Consider the following 22,311-nt stretch of genomic DNA (forward strand, 5'->3'; position numbering starts at 1 on the left):
ATTGAGGGCGGACTTGCACACAGTTAGTTTAGTCTCTCATCCTTTGTGTTTGTACTCCAGGTCGAGATGACCAGACCCTAGAAGTGTTGTTAGGTGACTGCCATTGTGCAGCCTGATGGATTTATGAGAGCCTATGCTTGCCTGGAAAAACCATACCTGCATATTTAGGTGTGACTGACCCTCAGGAGGAACCACATGCGAGAGCAGGCAGCTCTTTGTCCTAATTCTCTGCTGAACTTGGACACCATGCTGCATGAAGTACAATCAGCTGGGAAGAGCAGTCCTTTCACCTGGTAATTACTGCTTTTAGAGTGAAGTTTTGATCTTTTGATTATAGAAATAGGCTAGCTTTGCTACTTCTGGCAAGCAGTGAATGTAAGAGTAGGCATAAGGCACAGTTGGAAACTGCTACTACTTATTTCTGTAGCGCTACTAGACATATGCAGCGCTGTACACAAAACAAGCGAGTCTTCTCCAGAGCAGCCCCCACACTCTGGAATGCACTGCCTGAAAGGCTGCACTTAACACAAGACTATCTCTACTTCAGGAAGCAGGTGAAAGCTTGGCTCTTCAACCAGGCCTTGACTGGAAGAAGTAACTAACTTGTTAGTCTCACTCACACACACAAGGAGTGACTCGGGCTGCACATACTGCAGCAGGACATGTTTATTCACTCCTACCCTAGTTGAGATAACATTTAACCATTTCTCTGGCCTTATGTGTAACTTTATTTAAATCAATCACCTTATTTTCTAACTCTTCCTACTTTCTTAGCCTTCTGTATGTTACATCTTTGCTTTACCCATCGCTATCACCTATAATGTTCTATTACGTATTGTGTTGACATTGTAAATAGTATAGTAAACTTGGGTTCAGAATAATTTATCTTTTTTTATATATATATGTATGCACTTTAAAAAAATGCTAAAGTGTTTTAAATTGTTTTAAATTTAAAACACTTTAGCATTTTTTTAAAGTGCATACATATATATATAAAAAAAGATAAATTATTCTGAACCCAAGTTTACTATAGTGAGTTTAAGGTTTAACTTGGTTGGTTGGATTTGATCTTCCTGATTTTTTGTAATTTATTGTAAATAGTATACCATGCCATACTTTGTATTGTTTTTGAATATTTTTACTGCTGGAATTGTCTATTGCTCATTTTTGATCTATTCTTACTGTACACCGCCTTGAGTGAATTCCTTCAAAAAGGCAGCAAATAAATCCTAATAAATAAATAAAATGGAAGGCAGTCCCTGCTCGACAGAGCTTACAGTCTACTCAAGAGAGACAAATGGGACAAATAAGGGATTTTAGGGAGTTACATTTATTATAGCAATGATTTAAACAATACGAGTACTGAACAGGTGAATAAGGGTTTAAGAATAAAAAACAGCCAATTAAACCAGAGACGGAGCTTGACGTACCAACTCAGGAGATCTATTCCTGCTGCAGAATGAAAGCGCTTATGTAAGATTTCCAATGCATGCTTAAGCACCTTATTCCAAAGTCTGTAAATAGAGAATCTCTCCCTGTAACAATAAGGAGAACTGGTAACAAGGTAGGAAGGAAGTAAGGGACGGCCTGAGTGAATTTTTGAGAACATGGGTTAGTGGACAGCTTTGCTTTAAGGGAATAGATGCAGTCAATTTAATGATGACAGGAGTTCCCCCTCAGTTTATAAGCATTGCTATCAGCCCTCTCCAAGATATGGCTTACTATAGACCAGCTGAATTACAAAGGAGACTTTTTTTTACAGGTGCAAGATGTGCAAACGGTTATCAAAGGCTTACATCCTCTTTCTGGCCTTTGCCTTGGGTGCCATGACTGGCTGTGTCATTTCCAAGTAGGTGGCAACATTTTCCAAATGCATGAATTCAGGTTTTATTTGTTACGAACACAGCCCTGGAATGACTCGTCTGCTCCTTCTGTCATTCCTTCACTGTCTCATGCAGTCACTCTTTCTGGTGTATCCCTCCCATGATGTGTCCCATCCTTCAATCACTGTGTTCCCTCCTCATCCCCTCCCCACATTTCCCCTTCAATCATTCAGAAATCATGCTTTGGTCCTGATGGCTACTCGATACACCAACGATGAAGATAGTCAATAGGAAAATGGAGCATAATTCTCTATAGAAAGTGATGCCTTTGGTTGTATATGTTGATTAAAATATTGTGGGGGAAAAAAGGAACTCAGCCCCTTGGTAAGAACATACGAATAGCTATCCCGGGTCAGGTCAGTGGGCTATCTAGCCCCAGTATCGTGCATTCAACAATGGCCAATCCAGGTCATAAGTACCTGGCAGAATCCCAAAGAGCAGCAAGATTCCCGAATCCCAAAGAGCAGCAAGATTCCAGAATCCCAAAGAGTAGCAAGATTTCATGCTACAGATCCCAGGGACAGCAGTGACTTCCCCATGTCTATATCTTAAAAGCAGATTATGGACTTTTCATCCAGGGACATGGCCAAATGTTTTTTTAACTCGGATAGTAATTGCTGTTACCACATCCTCCGGCAACAAGTTCCAGAGCTTAACTATAAATTGAGTGAAAAAAATATTTTCTCCTATCTTTTAAAAGTATTACCAGGTATTACCGTGTCCCCTAGTTTTTGTCATTTTTGAAACAGTAAACAATCGATTCATGTCCACCTGCTCTACTCCACTCAGTATTTTATAGACTTCTATCATATCCCTCCTCAGCCGTCACTTCTCCAAGCAGAAGAGCCCTAACCTCTTAAACCTTTCCCCACATGAGATGAGTTCCATCCCCTTATATCATTTTTTTGAGATACGGTGACCAGAATTGCACACAATACTCAAGGTTACTATCCAGCTCATTTTCGAAAGTGATCGCCGGCCATCTTCCGACACAAATCGGGAGATGGCCGGCGATCTCCTGAACCAGGCCAAATCGGTATAATCGAAAGCCGATTTTGGCCAGGTTCAACTGCTTTCCGTTGCGGAGCCGACGAAACATCAAGGGGGCGTGTCGGTAGGGTAGTGAAGACGGGGCGGGACTGGGGCGTGCTCACGAGATGGCCAGCTTCGCCTGATAATTGGAAAAAAAGCCAGGCTTGACGAGCATTTCGCCGGCTTTACCTGGTCCCTTTTTTTTTTCACGACCAAGCCTCAAAAAGGTGCCCCAAATGACCACCGGAGGATATCAGGGATGACCTCTCCTTACTCCCCCAGTGGTCACCAACCCCCTCCCACCCCAAAAAACTTTTTGCAAGCCTCTATGCCATACCCAGCTCCCTGATAGCAGAATGCAAGTCCCTGGAGCAGTTTTTAGTGGGTGCAGTGCACTTCAAACAGGTGGGCCCAGGCCCATCCCCCCCTACCTGTTACACTTGTGGTGGTAAATGGGAGCCCTCCAAAACAACCAAGGGAAGGGTCCTATGCACCTGGGAGCTATTTTTAATTTTTAGAAGTGCCCCCTAGGGTGCCCGGTTGGTGTCCTGGCATGTCAGGGGGGCCAGTGCACTACAAATGCTGGCTCCTCCCCCGACCAAATGCCTTGGATTTCGCAGGGTTTGAGATCGCCGGCATTATTTTCCATTATGGCTGAAAACCGATGCCGGCCATCTTAAACCCGGCGAATTCAAGCCAAATGAAAACTGAAAAATCAAAGAACCTTAAAATCAATTTGATTACTTATTGTTAGCCATGACATTCTTGATAAATATGAGAAACACTATCAAATTGCCCAACTCTACTAATCAATCTAATAGCAGTATTCTGCATCAATTGCAACCAGTTTCACTGAGATACAAGATTAAAGTGAAATGGAGTAATCTAATTGTGGCAGCAAGACAGCCTGAGCAACAGATCTGAAATCTGCCATTAACATAGATCTTTCTACACAAAGCTGACGAAGCTTTAAAAAAATCTTGTACTAAGGGCATTATTGTGTTTAATTCTGGTTGCCGTATCTCAAAAAAGATATAGTGGAATTAGAAAAGGTGTGGAGAAGGGCGACAAAAATGATATGGGGGATCAGACGACTTCCCTGTGAAGAAATGCTAAAGTGGCTAGGGCTCTTCAGCTTGGAGAAAAGGCGGCTGAGGGGAGATATGATAGAGGTCTATAAAATAATGAGTGGAGTGGAATGGGTAGATGTGAAGCGTCTGTTTACGCTTTCCAAAAATACTATAGGACTAGGGGTCATGCGATGAAGCTACAATGTACTACTACTATAGATCATTTCTATAGCGCTACCAGTCGTACGCAGCGCTTCACAATTTAACATGTAGAAAAGACAGTCCCTGCTCAAGAGGGCTTACAATCTAATAGGACAGACAGGACAGGACAAATAAGGGATAAAGGTGGGACAGACAGGACAATTTAAAATGAATCAGAGAAACTTTTTCTTCACTCAACATGTAATTAAACTCCGGAATTCGTTGCCAGAGAATGTGGTAAAGGCGGTTAGCTTAGCGGAGTTTAAAAAAGATTTTCCTAAAGAAAAAGTCCATAGACCATTATTAAATGGACTTGGGGAAAATCCACTATTTCTGGGATAAGCAGTATAGAATGTTTTGTTCTTTTTTGGGATCTTGCCAGGTATTGTGACCTGGATTGGCCACTGTTGGAAACAGGATGCTGGGTTTGATGGACCTTTGGTCTGTCCCAGTATGGCAATTCTTAATGTACTTATGGCATTGATCTGCTTTTCAAAAGACAAAGTTGAGTCTAAAATTACACCCAGCTCTCTGGAGTGATCTTCAAAATCTTTAATGTCTCCCCTGAACATAATGTAACAGTTGTATTTGACCATCTGTCTTTATCGCTGAACCATAAGATTTTTGTCCTCTGTTTACTCAAATAATGTTTGTGTTTTCTGTTTTATTTTGTAAACTACTACCAGAAAACTGTAGAATACACTATATGTTGCTCATAGATTCTCTTAAAAACAAAAAGAGGACAAGACCCAGGTGCTGAAGTGAATTTATCACTGACGTACTTTCAGCACTCAACAGGTTATTATATCATCATTGGCCAAAAACCTTCGAAAATATATTTTGGTACTTTTTTGTGCTCCAAAAAATCATATTGTGCTCATACATACATATGAATAATGAAATAATGCAAACTTATAAGAAAAACAAAATATAGTGCGACTTAGCTTATCATTTAATCCAGCTGCAAAACTCCCGACGGAGACCCGTTTCGCCCTCCGGCTTTTTCAAGGGCGATAATGGAAGTGCTTTCTCTTCTTCCTCAGAACATAATTACAGCACCGCTTAGATCTGCCAGTTAGGCTTGGTGGTATATTATAGTCTAAATAAACATAAACTTAAGATTGTATAGAATGAGTAGAAGTAAATCGATTTTTTATTCGTTCTGAAAGTACAAAGACTAGGGGACACTCCAAGAAGTTACATGGAAATACTTTTAAAACAAATAGGAGGAAATATTTTTTTAAGAATAGTTAAGCTCTGTAACTCTTTGCCAGAGGATATGGTATCAACGGTTAGCGTATCTGGGTTTAAAAAAGGTTTGGACAAATTCCTGGAGGAAAAGTCCATAGTCTTTGTGTAACTGAATCAAGAACAGTAAATCAAAGTCAGGTCACTGAAGTGTGAAAACTCTACAGACCAGGTACAAGAATTTATTTCAAGATACACGTGTTCCATTTCTGTTCACAGGTGGCTGATGAGCGGAATTAAGACATGGAGGTCAGTGTTTTCTCCAAAGATCCCGTCAGGTGTTAGGGCTTCCTTGTGGGATATAGAATTGAGATTGTAAAGCCTGTTAGATATGTTATTTAGGGTTACAGGGGAGATATGATAAAGAAATTTAAATACTTGAAAGGTATTAATATAGAAACAAATATTTTCCAGAGAAGGGAAAGTGGTAAAACTAGAGGACATGAATTGAGGTTGCAGGGTGGTGGACTTAAGAGTAATGTCAGAAAATTCTTTTTCACGGAGAGGGTGATGGATGCCTGGAATGAGGTTGTGGGAAAAAAAAACTGTGGCAGAATTCAGAAAGACTGGAGTGGGCTTTGACGGCAACTCCAGTAGCTGGAACATAGAGACAGAGCTGGGTGGACATCTACGGTCTGTGCCACAGAAAAAAACAAAGAAAGACCATGATCAACTAAATAATATCACGTTCATTGTTGATTTAAATCTTGAATTGATCATGAATGTGACTGTTGGGCAGACTGGATGGACCTTTCAGGTCTTTATCTACCGTTACTTACTATGTTACTTTTTTCCACAAGATGTTGCTGAGTGGCAAACCAAGGAAATATTTCAGTGTTCCCAGTCGTTAGAGCTTCTTTTTTTTTCATATTTAACGCATGCGTTTCTGGTAGTAGCTCAAGGTAACTTACATTCATGTACAGTAGGTATTTCCCTTACACACTAATTTTCTGCCTGAGGCATTAGAGGATTACGTGATTTCCCAAGAGCATAAGGAGCAGCCGTGGGATTTGCTCCCTCCCAAACCCTGTGCCCAACAGAAAGCCTTTCCCAGATTCCTGTGCACCCTTCCACATTCTTGGACCAATAGAAGGGCTGTCCCAGGCTGTCCCAGACACCTGCATTCCCTCCCACATCATCCGACTAATAGAAGGGCTCTCCCAGAAGCCTGTGCTCCTTCCTACGTCCTTGGACCAATTAAAGGCTGTCCCAGATGTCTGTGCTCCCTCCTATGTCCTTGGACCAATAGAAGGCTCTTCCAGATGACTGCTCCCTCTCATACACACATATCTTCTGACCAGTAAAAGGCCTCTCCCAGATGCCTGTGCTTCACCCCACATCCTCTGACCAATAGAAGGCCTCTCCCAGATGCCTACGCTTCACCCCACATCCTCTGACCAATAGAGGGCCTCTCCCAGATGCCTAGGCTTCACCCCACATCCTCTGACCAATAGAAGGCCTCTCCCAGATGCCTGTGCTCCCTCACTTCCTCTGACTAATAGAAGGTCTCTCCTACATGCCAATTCTCTGTCCCATATCCTCTCTTAGCTGTCACTGTGCCTCCGCTAACCTTTGATCGACAGATGAGCTCTCCTAATTACTTTTGACTCTAAATTGGGGGGCCGATATTATCTGATTGAATTCTGTGATGAGAATTTTAAAGAAAAAAGCTGTTTCAGCATTCGCCTTTTAGGTGTCCGAAGAAAATCTAACCTTGCACATTTTCACTTTTTAAAATGCTTCCATGAGAAACTTAAGTTATAAGTAAATACACATTGTTGTTGAAAATTTCACGTTGCACATGTTTCTTCTCTTCCATAGGTGGTCAAATCCCGGATCTCTGTCTTGGAGGTCAGTACATCCCATCCATCCATTTTCATCCCAGTGCTGTTTGGTTTTGGTTTTCATCACTTTCGGGTGGTCAACAGGGGGAAATGCCCATATGGGAGTATCAGAGGTTGGTTTGGAAGCCCTCGACACTCATCTTGGCTGTTCCCCTCCACCCTCTCACCCACGCTTGTCCAAGTTAATTTATTTCAAGCAACACGAAAAGCAATGTTAATTGTCAGGCGTAGGATCGAGGTACTTCTAGCAGAAAATATTCACGATGCAGAGTTACGCACAATGGAGAAGCCATTTTTGTGCATTTCTCTGTGAAAATTCTTGTTATTTATTTATTTGGAGTTTGCTCACACCTTTTTCATTAGTAGCTCAAGGTACGTTACATTCAGATACACTGGGTATTTCTGTGTCCCGGGAGGGCTCACAATCTAAGTTTGTACCTGAGGCAATGGAGGGTTAAGTGACTTGCCCAAGATCACAAGGAGCAGCAGTGGGATTTGAATTGGCCACCTCTGGACTTCAAGACTGATGCTCTAACCACTAGGCCACTCCTCCGCTCACTTATTCACAGAAATCTTTGTATGCCTCCTGTGATGTTCTGTCTCTGGTTTTTGTGTGTGTGTGTGAGTGACCGAAAATGTGTGCATGTAATGAAGTTAAGAATTGCCTTATCAGCATCTGAAGTGTGTTCATGGTGGACATCTCTGTGGCTGTACCATTAAATCCTCGCAGACACTGGGACTAAATCAAGAGAAATACCTGCAGACAATGGAGATTCAATCAGATCCACAAAAACTTGTAAATTACACTATGCTAACACTGGATCTGTGGCATATAGTTAAACTGGATAAATGAACGCACTGAAGGAGAAAAAAAGACCTCAGAAACTATCAAAGCTAGTCTCTGAAAGGTCTGTGCTAAACCAGTTCCAATATCATTCACAGGTCATAAAAAAACTTCCTTTCAATGGGGTCCAGTGTGCCTCAAAATTAATATTTAAGTGCACTCATACTAATTTTAATGTAAGCTTTTTGGTATTTTTTACTCCAAGCACCAAACATTTTATGTGAATTTTTACTGAGGCACAAAACGCTGTCAAATCTAATAATAAGCCGAGCATTTATCTTAGACAAACTTGACAGAGGCCACCGATTCACCAGTTTACGGCTTCCCCAGGAGTTAAAGTGCTTCAAATGCTTAACTCAGTGGTTCCCAAACTTTTTTGGTTCACGGCACCCTTAAAGTCCAAGTAATTTTTCACGGTGCCCCCTAGGCCACACATGTCTCACTCCCCCTCCCCCCTAGCCACACATTTTCTCTCAGGTCTCTCCCTGTAATACAAGTGAATTTTAATGATTGTTTTTATTATTATTATTATTATTTATTGCATTTGTATCCCACATTTTCCCACCTCTTTGCAGGCTCAATGTGGCTTACAATACATCATGAATGGTAGAAATATATTAGAAAATAGACATTTAGTGTTACAGAAGGATCTTGGGTAACATGATAATGATAAAACATGATAGTAATATAACAAGCAGATATTGTAAGACAGTTCTGAATATATGTGGAGGAGTTGTGTATGTTCACATTTGTTGATCTTTGTGGTATGCCTTATTAAAGAGATGGGTCTTCAGTAGTTTGCGGAAGTTGGTTAGTTCATAAATCGTTTTTAAGTTTCGCGGTAGTGCGTTCCATAACTGTGTGCTCAAGTAGGTAAAGTTTGACGCATGCATTAGTTTGTATTTTAGACCTTTGCAGTTGGGGAAGTGCAGATTAAGGAATGTGTGGGATGATCTTTTAGCATTCCTGGGTGGTAAGTCTATCAGGTCTGACATGTAGGCTGGTGCATCTCTGTGAATGATTTTGTGAACTAGGGAGCATATTTTGAACGTGATGCGTTCTTTAAGTGGGAGCCAATGTAGCTTTTCTCATAGGGGTTTAGCACTTTCATATTTAGTTTTACCGAATATGAGTTTAGCTGCAGTGTTCTGGGCTGTCTGAAGTTTCTTGATTATTTGCTCTTTACAGCCGGTGTAGAGTGCATTGCAGTAGTCTAGATGACTGAGCACCATTGATTGTACCAGGTTACGGAAAACAACTCTGTCTTGACCGACCAGTGCACTTGGGGTCTGTATTGTTGATTAGAAGTAATTCTGTTTAAAAATGATTGTTTAACTTTGTGTGAAAATAAGTTGGAATGCAGAAGATAAGACACAGCTCTAATTAATATGTTATGTGAAGGGAAAGATGGAGCTTGTTTTCAAGTTCAGCTTGGCCACCTGGACTTGGAAAACATGTGACCACGTTCCCATAGTATGGCTTGTTTACCTAAACAGAGAAGCATTCTGTAATTTTCCTTAGCTCTGAACATGAGCTCTAAGCCTAATAAAAAGGGGGGCTTGTTACAGCAGAGTGGGGGCTCATCTGTGAGTGGATGCGCTGCACAGAGGATCTGTTCCTGGTCCAAGAAGCTTCTGGCTCTCGCTGTGAACCGGGCCCCCCCAGCTGATGTTAAGAGCCTGGATTGATGTAAGGACCAGTGATGTTGTATGTATAGTGTATTATTGCTTCCTTTCCTGGTCTAAGAACTCTTAGCATTGCTTTGATGTAGAGACCAGTGATGTAATGATTGTTTATATAGCTAATCATTGTGCTCCTGATGCTAGGGTCCACCTTGGAGGTCAGCACTCAAGAAAACGATCTAGGTGTCCTTGTAGAGAATACACTGGAATCTTCTGCTCAGTGTGCGGTGGTGGCTCAAAAAGCAAACAGGATGCTAGGAATTATTAGGAAAGGGATGATGAATATTGACTGGGTAATCAATTACCCCGGTATTGACTGGATAAATGTAACATTGGGGCACGCTAGGGAGGTCAAATTCCTTGATGAAATAAAGGACAGCTTTATGGAGCAGCTGATACAGGAGCCAACGAGAGAAGGAAAAATTCTAGATCTAGTCCTTAGTGGAGCGCATGATCTGGTGCGGGAGGTAATTGTGCTGGGGCCGCTTGATAACAGTGATCATAATATGATCGGATTTGATATTAGCTTTGAAGTAAGTATACATAGGAAATCAAATACGTTAGCGTTTAACTTTAAAAAAGGAGACTATGATAAAATGAGAAGAACGGTGAAAAAAAAACTTAGAGGAGCAACTGCGAGGGTCAAAAATTTACATTAGTCGTGGATGCTGTTCAAAAACACCATCCTGGAAGCCCAGGCCAAATATATTCCGCGTATTAAAAAAGGAGGACGGAAGACCAAACGGCAGCCGGTGTGGTTAAAAAGTGAGGTGAAGGAAGCTATTAGAACTAAAAGAAAATCCTTCAGAAAATGGAAGAAGGAACTGACTGAAAATAATAAGGAATGTCAGGTCAAATGCAAAGCACTGATAAGGAAGGCTAAGAGGGACTTCGAAAAAAAAGATTGCGTTGGACCGCTAAATGACAGAGGAGTAAAAGGGGCGATCAGGGAAGACAAAGCTGTAGCGGAGAGATTAAATGACTTCTTTACTTCGGTCTTCACCGAGGAAGATTTGGGTGGGATACCGATGCCAGAAATGGTATTTGAAGCTGACGAGTCGGAAAAACTTAATGAATTCTCTGTAAACCTGGAGGGGGGCAGTTCTACAAACTGAAGAGTAGCAAATCTGGACCGGATGGTATTCATCCCAGAGTACTAATAGAACTGAAAAATGAGCTTGCGGAGCTATTGTTAGTAATATGTAATTTATCCTTAAAATTGAGCGGGGTACCGGAAGATTGAAGGGTGGCCAATGTAATGCCGATTTTTAAAAAAGGTTCCTGAGTCTGACGTCAGTGCCAGGCAAAATGGTAGAGACTATTATTAAGAACAAAATTACAGAGCATATTCAAAAGCATGGATTAATGAGACAAAGTCAACATGGATTTAGTGAAGGGAAATCTTGCCTCACCAATCTACTAAATTTCTTTGAAGGGGTGAACAAACATGTGGATAAAGGTGAGCCGGTTGATATTGTATATCTGGATTTCCAGAAGGCGTTTGACAAAGTACCTCATGAAAGACTCCAGAGGAAATGGGAGAGTCATGGGATAGGAGGTAGTGTTCTATTGTGGATTAAAAACTGGTTAAAAGATAGAAAACAGAGAGTAGGGTTAAATGGTCAGTATTCTCAATGGAGACGGGTAGTTGGTGGGGGTCCCCAGGGGTCTGTGCTAGAACTGCAGCTTTTTAACATATTTATAAATGACTTAGAGTTGGGAGTAACTAGTGAGGTAATTAAATTTGCCGATGACTCAAAATTATTCAAAGTCGTTAAATCGCGGGAGAATTGTGAAAAATTACAAGAGGACCTTACGAGACTGGGAGACTGGGCGTCTAAATGGCAGATGATGTTTAATGTGAGCAAGTGCAAAGTGATGCATGTGGGAAAGAGGAACCCGAATTATAGCTATGTCATGCAAGGTTCCACGTTAGGAGTCACGGACCAAGAAAGGGATCTAGGTGTGGTCGTTGGTGATATGTTGAAACCTTCTGCTCAGTGTGCTGCTGCGGCTAAGAAAGCAAATGGAATGTTAGGTATTATTAGGAAAGGAATGGAAAGCAAAAATGAGGATGTTATAATGCCTTTGATTTGTTCCATGGTGCGACCGCACCTCAAATATTGTGTTCAATTCTGGTCACCGCATCTCAAAAAAGATATAGTGGAATTAGAAAAGGTGCAGAGAAGGGCGACGAAAATGATAAAGTGGCTAGGGTTCTTCAGCTTGGAGAAAAGACGGCTGAGGGGAGATATGATAGAGGTCTATAAAATAATGAGTGGAGTGGAAAGGGTAGACGTGAAGCATCTGTTTACGCTTTCCAAAAATACTAGGACTAGGGGGCATGCGATGAAGCTACAATGTAGTAAATTTAAAACGAATCGGAGAAAAGTCTTCTTCACTTGACGTATAATTAAACTCTGGAATATGTTACCAGAGGATGTGGTAAAGGCAATTAGCTTAGCGGAGTTTTAAAAAGGTTTGGATGGCTTCCTAAAGGAAAAGTCCATAGACCATTATTAAATGGACTTGGGGAAAATCCACTATTTCTGGGATAAGCAGTATAGAATGTTTTGTACTTTTTTGGGAGCTTGCCAGGTATTTGTGACCCGGATTGGCCAATGTTGGAAACAGGATGCTGGGCTTGATGGACCTTTGGTCTTTCCCAGTATGGCAATACTAATGTACTTATGTAATAAGACTGAAAATACTATAATGCCTCTGTATCGCTCCATAGTGCATCCGCACCTTAAGTATTGCATTCAGTTCTGGTCACCGTATCTCAAAAAAGATATAGCAGAATTAGAAAAGCTTCAAAAAGAACGACCAAAATGATAAAGGGGATGGAACTCCTCTTGTATGAGGAAAGGCTAAAGAGGTTAGGGCTCTTCAGCTTAGAAAAGAGATGGATGAGGGGAGATATGATTAAGTTCTACAACATCCTGAGTAGTGTAGAATGAGTAGAAGTAAATTGATTTTTTTATTTGTTCCAAAAGTACAAAAAATAGGGGACACTCAATGAAATTGCATGTAAATATTTTTAAAACAAATAGAAGGAAATATTTTTTCATGCAAAGAATAGTTAAGCTCTGGAGCTTGTTGCCGGAGGATGTGGTAATGGTGGTTAGCGTATCTGGGTTTAAAAAAGGTTTGAACAAGTTCCTGGAGGAAAGGTCCATAGTCTGTTATTGAGATAGACATGGGGGAAGCCACTGCTTGTCCCAGGATTGGTAATATGGAATGTTGCTACTATTTGGGTTTCTGCCAGGTACTTGTGACCTGGATGTGCCACTACTGGAAGCAGGATACTGGGTTAGATGGACCATTAGTCTGATCCAGTATGGCTATTCTTACATTCTCATGATTAGTATCTCATTAATTTAATCTGTGTTGGCAAAGAATTTCTCAGTTGTGGACCTGCAATAGAAAAAGCCTTTTGCCTTGTCTCTTCAAAATGAATCTTACGCCCAACTGGAATAGATAATAAATAAGCATCTGCTGATCTCAAAGACCTAGCCGGTGGATAGATCTTAAGAACAGTTCTCAAATAATAATCAGATTCTAATGTCAATGTCTTATGAATTAATAACAGGATTTTAAAATAAGTTCTCTTTTTCCACCTGTAACCAGTGAAAGCCCCTCAAAATCAGAGAAATATGCTAAAAACGTGACTGTACAGCTATCAGTTGAGCCGCTGTATTCTGACAAACCTGCAACGTCCTGCAAGTGCTACAGGGTTTTATCTGAAACATCTCCTCTTGCTTTACCCAGGTAGGCACCTTCCTTTCAGGGTGTGGTGGCGTTCCTGAAGACTGGATTTACCAACTGGATTTGTTTTGGGCATAACATCACAGGAGTGAATGTCACTCATAAGCCAGGTGCTGCAGAGGGCAAAGGTACAGCAGGGAATGAGCAAAGGCAGAATATGGGGGCCCTTTTACTAAGGCGCGTAAGCGTCTACGCATGCGCAATGCACGCCAAAATGGAGTTACCACCTGTCTATCGCGTGGCTCTTGAGGTAATTTCATTTCTGACGCGCGTCTGAAAAATATTTTTTTTCGGTTATGCGTAACAGATGTGCAGAGGTTATTACCGCCCGGATTCTTTACCACTAGGTTAATGACTGGCGGTAAGGTCTCGGACCCAAAATGGACGCGCTGGAATTTTAATTTTGCCACACGTCCATTTTTGGCAAAAAAAAAGGGCCTTCACAAGCGCACTGAAAAATGGATTGCCGCATACCCAAAACCTGCACCTACACTACCACAAGCCATTTTTCAGCACTTCTTTGTAAAAGGACCCTCAAGTGACTTGTTTAGAGTAGTTTATGGTGCCTAGTTTATTCGCCTTTTAGAGGTGCATAAGTGGGCATTTAGACGTTTATTTTGCATAAATGTCTAAATCCCAATTTTACAAAGCTGAAGTAACCTTGTTTAATCCTTACCAGTTGTCTCCTCATTTTATAAAATGTTAAACCTAATATGTGTGGTTTTGTCTGTGTGTATTCACGAGATTGTAAGCTCCCAGGTGCCGGGACTGTTTATTATGAGTCGCCTAACACTGAATGTGCCTGCGAGCACTATGCAAATGATGCTTATATTCATATTATAAGTGTTTCTGCTCTTGTCTTTGCAGGATGGTTTACCAAAATCCTGACCTGTTACGACCTCCGTGAGTACTCAAAACTTCACGGCGAAATTCTATATTAGTGTTTCATCCAACAGAGTTTAATCAGGAAGGACAGGCACTTGCCCGACTGAACCCTGCTCAGCGGACTATTCCAGGATATTTAGTTTAGTTTAATAAAATTGATTTTACAGTCCTTCACAAACACATCAGAGCGGTGTCCAATCACACATTAAAAACAAGTCAAAAGAAACTCCAGCATATGAAAAGAAAGAGACAAGATAAAACAAGGCACACAAATAGATTAAAAATATTACATTTTGTTTGTTTTCTTTTCTTATTAAAGCTGCTTGTTAGGTAGGCTGTGGCCCTGGGCCCATGTTCCCTTAACAGCAATAAAATATATTTTTTTAATGTTCTTGATATTCTGCTTTGGTTGTTGAGCTCCTCTTGGCTTGGCCATTGGCGGGTTATGATCTTCAATTGACTCTTAATTTCATTGTTGCATTCCAGTCCACTAACGTTTTTCAAAAGTTACGTGATCAAAATTAAAGGAGCATCTGGCCAGTTGGAACTGACTGAAACATCTTCCATAGCTTTATCTGTACTTCATATGCAAAACACCTTTTTTCTACATTTACCATCATTTCAATAATCATTTTGGTAGTTCAGTGGCATTGTCTGTTGTGCTGATGATCACAGCCAACTTTTTATTATTCTTGATTTTCTGCTTTGGTTGTTGAGCTCCTCTTGGCTTGGCCATTGGCGGGTTATGATCTTCAATTGACTCTTAATTTCATTGTTGCATTCCAGTCCACTAACGTTTTTCAAAAGTTACGTGATCAAACTTAAAGGAGCATCTGGCCAGTTGGAACTGACTGAAACTTCTTCCATAGCTTTATCTGCATTTGATATGTAAAATATCTTTTGTCTACGTTTTCCATCATTTCAATAATTGGTTTTGGAGTTTAGGTAGTGCAGTGGCTTCATCTGTTGGGGTGATAATCACAGCTGATTTTTTTAAAATATTCTTCATATTCTGTTTTGGTTGTTAAGCTCCTCTTGGCCTGGCCATTGGTGGGTTTTACTATGATCCTCATTTGACTCTCATAATTTCTTTGTTGCCTCCCAGTCAACAAACATTTTTCAAAAGTTAAGTGGTCAAAATTAAAAGAGCGTCTGGCCAGTTGGTCCTGACTGAAACATCTTCCATAGCTTTATCTGTACTTCATATGCAAAACACCTTTTGTCTACATTTACCATCATTTCAATAATCATTTTGGTAGTTCAGTGGCATTGTCTGTTGTGCTGATGATCACAGCCAACTTTTTATTATTCTTGATTTTCTGCTTTGGTTGTTGAGCTCCTCTTGGCTTGGCCATTGGCGGGTTATGATCTTCAATTGACTCTTAATTTCATTGTTGCATTCCAGTCCACTAACGTTTTTCAAAAGTTACGTGATCAAAATTAAAGGAGCATCTGGCCAGTTGGAACTGACTGAAACTTCTTCCATAGCTTTATCTGCATTTGATATGCAAAATATCTTTTGTCTACGTTTTCCATCATTTCAATAATTGGTTTTGGAGTTTAGGTAGTGCAGTGGCTTCATCTGTTGGGGTGATAATCACAGCTGATTTTTTAAAAATATTCTTCATATTCTGTTTTGGTTGTTAAGCTCCTCTTGGCTTGGCCATTGGTGGGTTTTACTATGATCCTCATTTGACTCTCATAATTTCTTTGTTGCCTACCAGTCAACAAACCTTTTTCAAAAGTTAAGTGGTCAAAATTAAAGGTGCGTCTGGCTAGTTGGTCCTAACTGAAACATCTTCCATAGCTTTATCTGTAGCTTTATCTGTATTTCATATGCAAAACACCTTTTGTCACGTTTTCCATCATTTCAATAATAATTTTTGGTAGTCCAGTGGCTTCGTCTGTTGGGGTGATGATCACAGCCAACTTTTTAATATTTTTGATATTCTGCTCTGGTTGTTAAGATCCTCTTGGCTTGGCCATTAGCGGGTTTTAGTATGATCCTCATTTGACTCTTGTAATTTCTTTGTTGCCTCCCAGTCAACAAACATTTTTCAAAAGTTAAGTGGTCAAAATTAAAAGAGCATCTGGCCAGTTGGTCCTGACTGAAACATCTTCCATAGCTTTATCTGTACTTCATATGCAAAACACCTTTTGTCTACATTTACCATCATTTCAATAATCATTTTGGTAGTTCAGTGGCATTGTCTGTTGTGCTGATGATCACAGCCAACTTTTTATTATTCTTGATTTTCTGCTTTGGTTGTTGAGCTCCTCTTGGCTTGGCCATTGGCGGGTTATGATCTTCAATTGACTCTTAATTTCATTGTTGCATTCCAGTCCACTAACGTTTTTCAAAAGTTACGTGATCAAAATTAAAGGAGCATCTGGCCAGTTAGAACTGACTGAAACTTCTTCCATAGCTTTATCTGTACTTCATATGCAAAACACTTTTTGTCTACATTTACCATCATTTCAATAATCATTTTGGTAGTTCAGTGGCATTGTCTGTTGTGCTGATGATCACAGCCAACTTTTTATTATTCTTGATTTTCTGCTTTGGTTGTTGAGCTCCTCTTGGCTTGGCCATTGGCGGGTTATGATCTTCAATTGACTCTTAATTTCATTGTTGCATTCCAGTCCACTAACGTTTTTCAAAAGTTACGTGATCAAAATTAAAGGAGCATCTGGCCAGTTAGAACTGACTGAAACTTCTTCCATAGCTTTATCTGTACTTCATATGCAAAACACCTTTTGTCTACATTTACCATCATTTCAATAATCATTTTGGTAGTTCAGTGGCATTGTCTGTTGTGCTGATGATCACAGCCAACTTTTTATTATTCTTGATTTTCTGCTTTGGTTGTTGAGCTCCTCTTGGCTTGGCCATTGGCGGGTTATGATCTTCAATTGACTCTTAATTTCATTGTTGCATTCCAGTCCACTAACGTTTTTCAAAAGTTACGTGATCAAAATTAAAGGAGCATCTGGCCAGTTGGAACTGACTGAAACTTCTTCCATAGCTTTATCTGCATTTGATATGCAAAATATCTTTTGTCTACGTTTTCCATCATTTCAATAATTGGTTTTGGAGTTTAGGTAGTGCAGTGGCTTCATCTGTTGGGGTGATAATCACAGCTGATTTTTTTAAAATATTCTTCATATTCTGTTTTGGTTGTTAAGCTCCTCTTGGCCTGGCCATTGGTGGGTTTTACTATGATCCTCTTTTGACTCTCATAATTTCTTTGTTGCCTCCCAGTCAACAAACATTTTTCAAAAGTTAAGTGGTCAAAATTAAAGGTGCGTCTGGCTAGTTGGTCCTGACTGAAACATCTTCCATAGCTTTATCTGTAGCTTTATCTGTATTTCATATGCAAAACACCTTTTGTCACGTTTTCCATCATTTCAATAATAATTTTTGGTAGTCCAGTGGCTTCGTCTGTTGGGGTGATGATCACAGCCAACTTTTTAATATTTTTGATATTCTGCTCTGGTTGTTAAGATCCTCTTGGCTTGGCCATTAGCGGGTTTTAGTATGATCCTCATTTGACTCTTGTAATTTCTTTGTTGCCTCCCAGTCAACAAACATTTTTCAAAAGTTAAGTGGTCAAAATTAAAAAAGCATCTGGCCAGTTGGTCCTGACTGAAACATCTTCCATAGCTTTATCTGTACTTCATATGCAAAACACCTTTTGTCTACATTTACCATCATTTCAATAATCATTTTGGTAGTTCAGTGGCATTGTCTGTTGTGCTGATGATCACAGCCAACTTTTTATTATTCTTGATTTTCTGCTTTGGTTGTTGAGCTCCTCTTGGCTTGGCCATTGGCGGGTTATGATCTTCAATTGACTCTTAATTTCATTGTTGCATTCCAGTCCACTAACGTTTTTCAAAAGTTACGTGATCAAAATTAAAGGAGCATCTGGCCAGTTAGAACTGACTGAAACTTCTTCCATAGCTTTATCTGTACTTCATATGCAAAACACCTTTTGTCTACATTTACCATCATTTCAATAATCATTTGGTAGTTCAGTGGCATTGTCTGTTGTGCTGATGATCACAGCCAACGTTTTATTATTCTTGATTTTCTGCTTTGGTTGTTGAGCTCCTCTTGGCTTGGCCATTGGCGGGTTATGATCTTCAATTGACTCTTAATTTCATTGTTGCATTCCAGTCCACTAACGTTTTTCAAAAGTTACGTGATCAAAATTAAAGGAGCATCTGGCCAGTTGGAACTGACTGAAACTTCTTCCATAGCTTTATCTGCATTTGATATGCAAAATATCTTTTGTCTACGTTTTCCATCATTTCAATAATTGGTTTTGGAGTTTAGGTAGTGCAGTGGCTTCATCTGTTGGGGTGATAATCACAGCTGATTTTTTTAAAATATTCTTCATATTCTGTTTTGGTTGTTAAGCTCCTCTTGGCCTGGCCATTGGTGGGTTTTATACTATGATCCTCATTTGACTCTCATAATTTCTTTGTTGCCTCCCAGTCAACAAACATTTTTCAAAAGTTAAGTGGTCAAAATTAAAAGAGCGTCTGGCCAGTTGGTCCTGACTGAAACATCTTCCATAGCTTTATCTGTACTTCATATGCAAAACACCTTTGTCTACATTTACCATCATTTCAATAATCATTTGGTAGTTCAGTGGCATTGTCTGTTGTGCTGATGATCACAGCCAACTTTTTATTATGCTTGATTTTCTGCTTTGGTTTTTGAACTCCTCTTGGCTTTGCTATTGGCGGGTTTTAGTATGATCTTCATTTGACTCTCTTAATTTCTTTGTTGCCTCCCAGTCAACAAATGTTTCCTGAAAAGTTAAGTGATCATAATTAAAGGAGAATCTGACCAGTTGGTCCTGACTGGAACTTCTTTGATAGCTTTACCTGCATTTCTCTTTTGTCTACGTTTTCCATCATTTCAATAATTGGTTTTGGTAGTCCAGTTGCTTCATCTGTTGGTGTGATGATCACATCTGGCTTTATGGTATTCTCTTTTAGGCCCAATTGGCCCAATTTTTGCTGTTCTTCTCATCTTCTTTTCTTGAGACCCATTTAGTATGATCTTCATTTGACTCTCTTAATTTCTTTGTTGCCTCCCAGTCAACAAATGTTTCCTGAAAAGTTAAGTGATCATAATTAAAGGAGAATCTGACCAGTTGGTCCTGACTGGAACTTCTTTGATAGCTTTACCTGCATTTCTCTTTTGTCTACGTTTTCCATCATTTCAATAATTGGTTTTGGTAGTCCAGTTGCTTCATCTGTTGGTGTGATGATCACATCTGGCTTTATGGTATTCTCTTTTAGGCCCAATTGGCCCAATTTTTGCTGTTCTTCTCATCTTCTTTTCTTGAGACCCATGTGCTTTCTTTTCCAAGTTGTACCATCTTTTTTTAAGGAGGGCTATATGTTACTCACCAATGCAGGCTACCAAGAGACCTTTTTAAAAATATCCCACCTTGTTTATATTGGACACCATATGAACATTTTGGAAAAAGATAATTGTTAAAGGTGTAAGAGGCATTTGGTTACATACCTTCCTGGAGTGTCTGCAATTAAATATAATTAGTGCCAATAATTGCTTGTTAAAAGCCAATTGGCACTAATTGGCTCATTAGTCACTTAAAATTTCAATTAAAAAAGAGGAGATGGGCACTTTTACAGAAATTCCCCCAAACATCTTATGATTAACGTTCTGTTACTCTTCCAGACGTAATGACGTGATGATTCTGACTCCATGGCTGGCCCCGATTATCTGGGAGGGAACCTTTAACTATGATATTCTCCTGGAAAAATATAAACTCCACAATTATACTGTCGGACTTACTGTCTCTGTTATTGGCACGTAAGTACCTAAAGCGTTGAATATATATATATTTTTTTTTCTTTAGCTTTAGGGGCACTTTTACTAAACTGAGCAAAAAAGTGGCTAGCACGGGCTTTCCCGCGCACTGATGCCACTTTTAGCATGGCTATAAAATGGCTGCATTTCCTATATTCCCTATTCATGGCTATGCGCTAATTTCCTAATTAGCATGTGGCCATTAGCGCTAATCACACGCTAATTGGTTGCAGCTGCGCTAACCAATTAGCTCTAGGCATGCCTACACTCCTCCCCCAAACGCCCTTGCGCTAAAAAATAAAAAGTATCTTACAGCACGTTGGAAGCGCGCACAGATCTGAAAACTATCGCGAGATGCCTGAGCACACCTCAAAGTAATGCTTTTTACCCTGCGGTAAGCGCGTTCATGCTTACCACAACTTTGTAAAAGGGCCTCTTAATTTATATGCTCTTCTGTGGTAATTAGTTTTTTCTTAAAATGCCAGTATTTTTTCTCTAATTGTACTGGCTGCGTTTTTATTATGCTATTCTTAGAAATAAAGAAAAAGTCAGACTAGGTTAGAAAGAAAGGTTATCTTTATTACTCACCAGCACAGGATCAGATATCAGTAGCAAGTTGTAGGAAAATAATAGCAAACTTACAAAATCTAACATCAGTAGTTCTGGTACTTATAAGTAATTATATAAAGAAGAGAAAAAGGAGGAAGGAACGTTTATTCCTCACTGTCATACAAAGGTCACAGAATAGAGAGAAAGAAAGATTCTTAGCTGTACAGAATTATTTCTTACGGGGGGGGGGGGGAGGACACCCCCCTTGGTAAATAGGCTGTGGGCAAGGATACTTACCTGTAACAGGTGTTCTCCGAGGACAGCAGGCTATATATTCTCACATAGTCTTCTTAAAATTTGAAAATGAAAATGTCACTCGTCGTGCAGGCGGATGCATTGCGCATGCGTGCGTCCCTTTTCCCGCCCGCCGCGAGGACACATTCCTCAGTTATATCCAAAAGAATAGAGGAATACAACTCCAAAGGGGAGGTGGGAGGGTTGTGAGAATATATAGCCTGCTGTCCTCGGAGAACACCTGTTACAGGTAAGTAACTACTCTTTCTCCGAAGACAAGCAGGCTAATATTCTCACATATGGGTATCCCTAGCCCCCAGGCTCACTCAACATAACAAAGAATGGTCAATGGGCCTAGGGGGGTGGAGTTGGATTCTAAACCCCAAACAGACTCTGCAGCACCGACTGCCCAAACCGACTGTCGCGTCGGCTATGCTTCTGAAGGCAGTAATGAGATGTAAATGTGTGGATTGAAGACCACATCGCAGCCTTGCAAATCTCTTCAATGGTGGCTGACTTTAGATGAGCCAGTGACGCAGCCATGGCTCTAACGTTATGAGCCGTGACATGACCGTCCAAAGTCAGCCCGGCTTGGGCGTAAGAGAAGGAAATGCAATCTGCTAGCCAAGTAGAAATGGTGTGCTTTCCGACAGCAACTCCCCTCTTATTGGGATTAAAAGAAATAAACAACTGGGCTGACTGTCTGAAGGGGCGTGTCCGCTCCACGCAATAGGCCAGTGCTCTTTTACAGTCCAAAGTGTGCAACTTGCTTTCGCCTGGACTCATGTGAGGAGGGGGAAAACATGTTGGCAAGATAATTGACTGGTTCAGATGGAACTCCGACACCACCTTCGGTAAAAACCTTGGGTGCGTGCGGAGAACTACCTTGTCATGATGAAAAACAAGGAAAGGTGCATGAACTACCAGGGCTTGAAGCTCACTGACCCTACGAGCTGAAGTAACCGCCACCAAGAAAATGACCTTCAAGGTCAAGTACTTCAGATGGCAGGAATCTAGTGGCTCGAAAGGAGTTGTCATCAGCTGGGTGAGAATGACGTTGAGATCCCATGGCACTGGAGGAGGTTTGACAGGGGGTTTTGTCAAAAACAAACCTCTCATGAAACGAACCACCAAAGGCTGTCCAGAGATAGGCAGACCGT

At 40.5% G+C, this 22,311-nt stretch overlaps 1 protein-coding gene across 1 annotated transcript in view; it reads left to right on the top strand.

Annotated features, from left to right (window-relative positions):
* The first annotated feature begins 242 nt into the window (after positions 1–242).
* LOC115465006 (histo-blood group ABO system transferase 1-like) overlaps positions 243–22,311 on the top strand; it is a 30,452-nt gene continuing 8,383 nt past the window's right edge. The window contains exons 1-7 of the mRNA XM_030195402.1: positions 243–293; positions 1,763–1,849; positions 5,654–5,683; positions 7,256–7,285; positions 13,435–13,575; positions 14,440–14,475; positions 20,177–20,311. Coding sequence (XP_030051262.1) covers positions 247–293; positions 1,763–1,849; positions 5,654–5,683; positions 7,256–7,285; positions 13,435–13,575; positions 14,440–14,475; positions 20,177–20,311 — 506 coding nt within the window. The 5' untranslated portion in view covers positions 243–246. The remainder of the gene's footprint in view (positions 294–1,762; positions 1,850–5,653; positions 5,684–7,255; positions 7,286–13,434; positions 13,576–14,439; positions 14,476–20,176; positions 20,312–22,311) is intronic.

Source organism: Microcaecilia unicolor, chromosome 3 (genome assembly GCF_901765095.1).
Source record: "Microcaecilia unicolor chromosome 3, aMicUni1.1, whole genome shotgun sequence".
In the NCBI taxonomy this organism is placed as follows: Eukaryota; Metazoa; Chordata; class Amphibia; order Gymnophiona; family Siphonopidae; genus Microcaecilia; species Microcaecilia unicolor.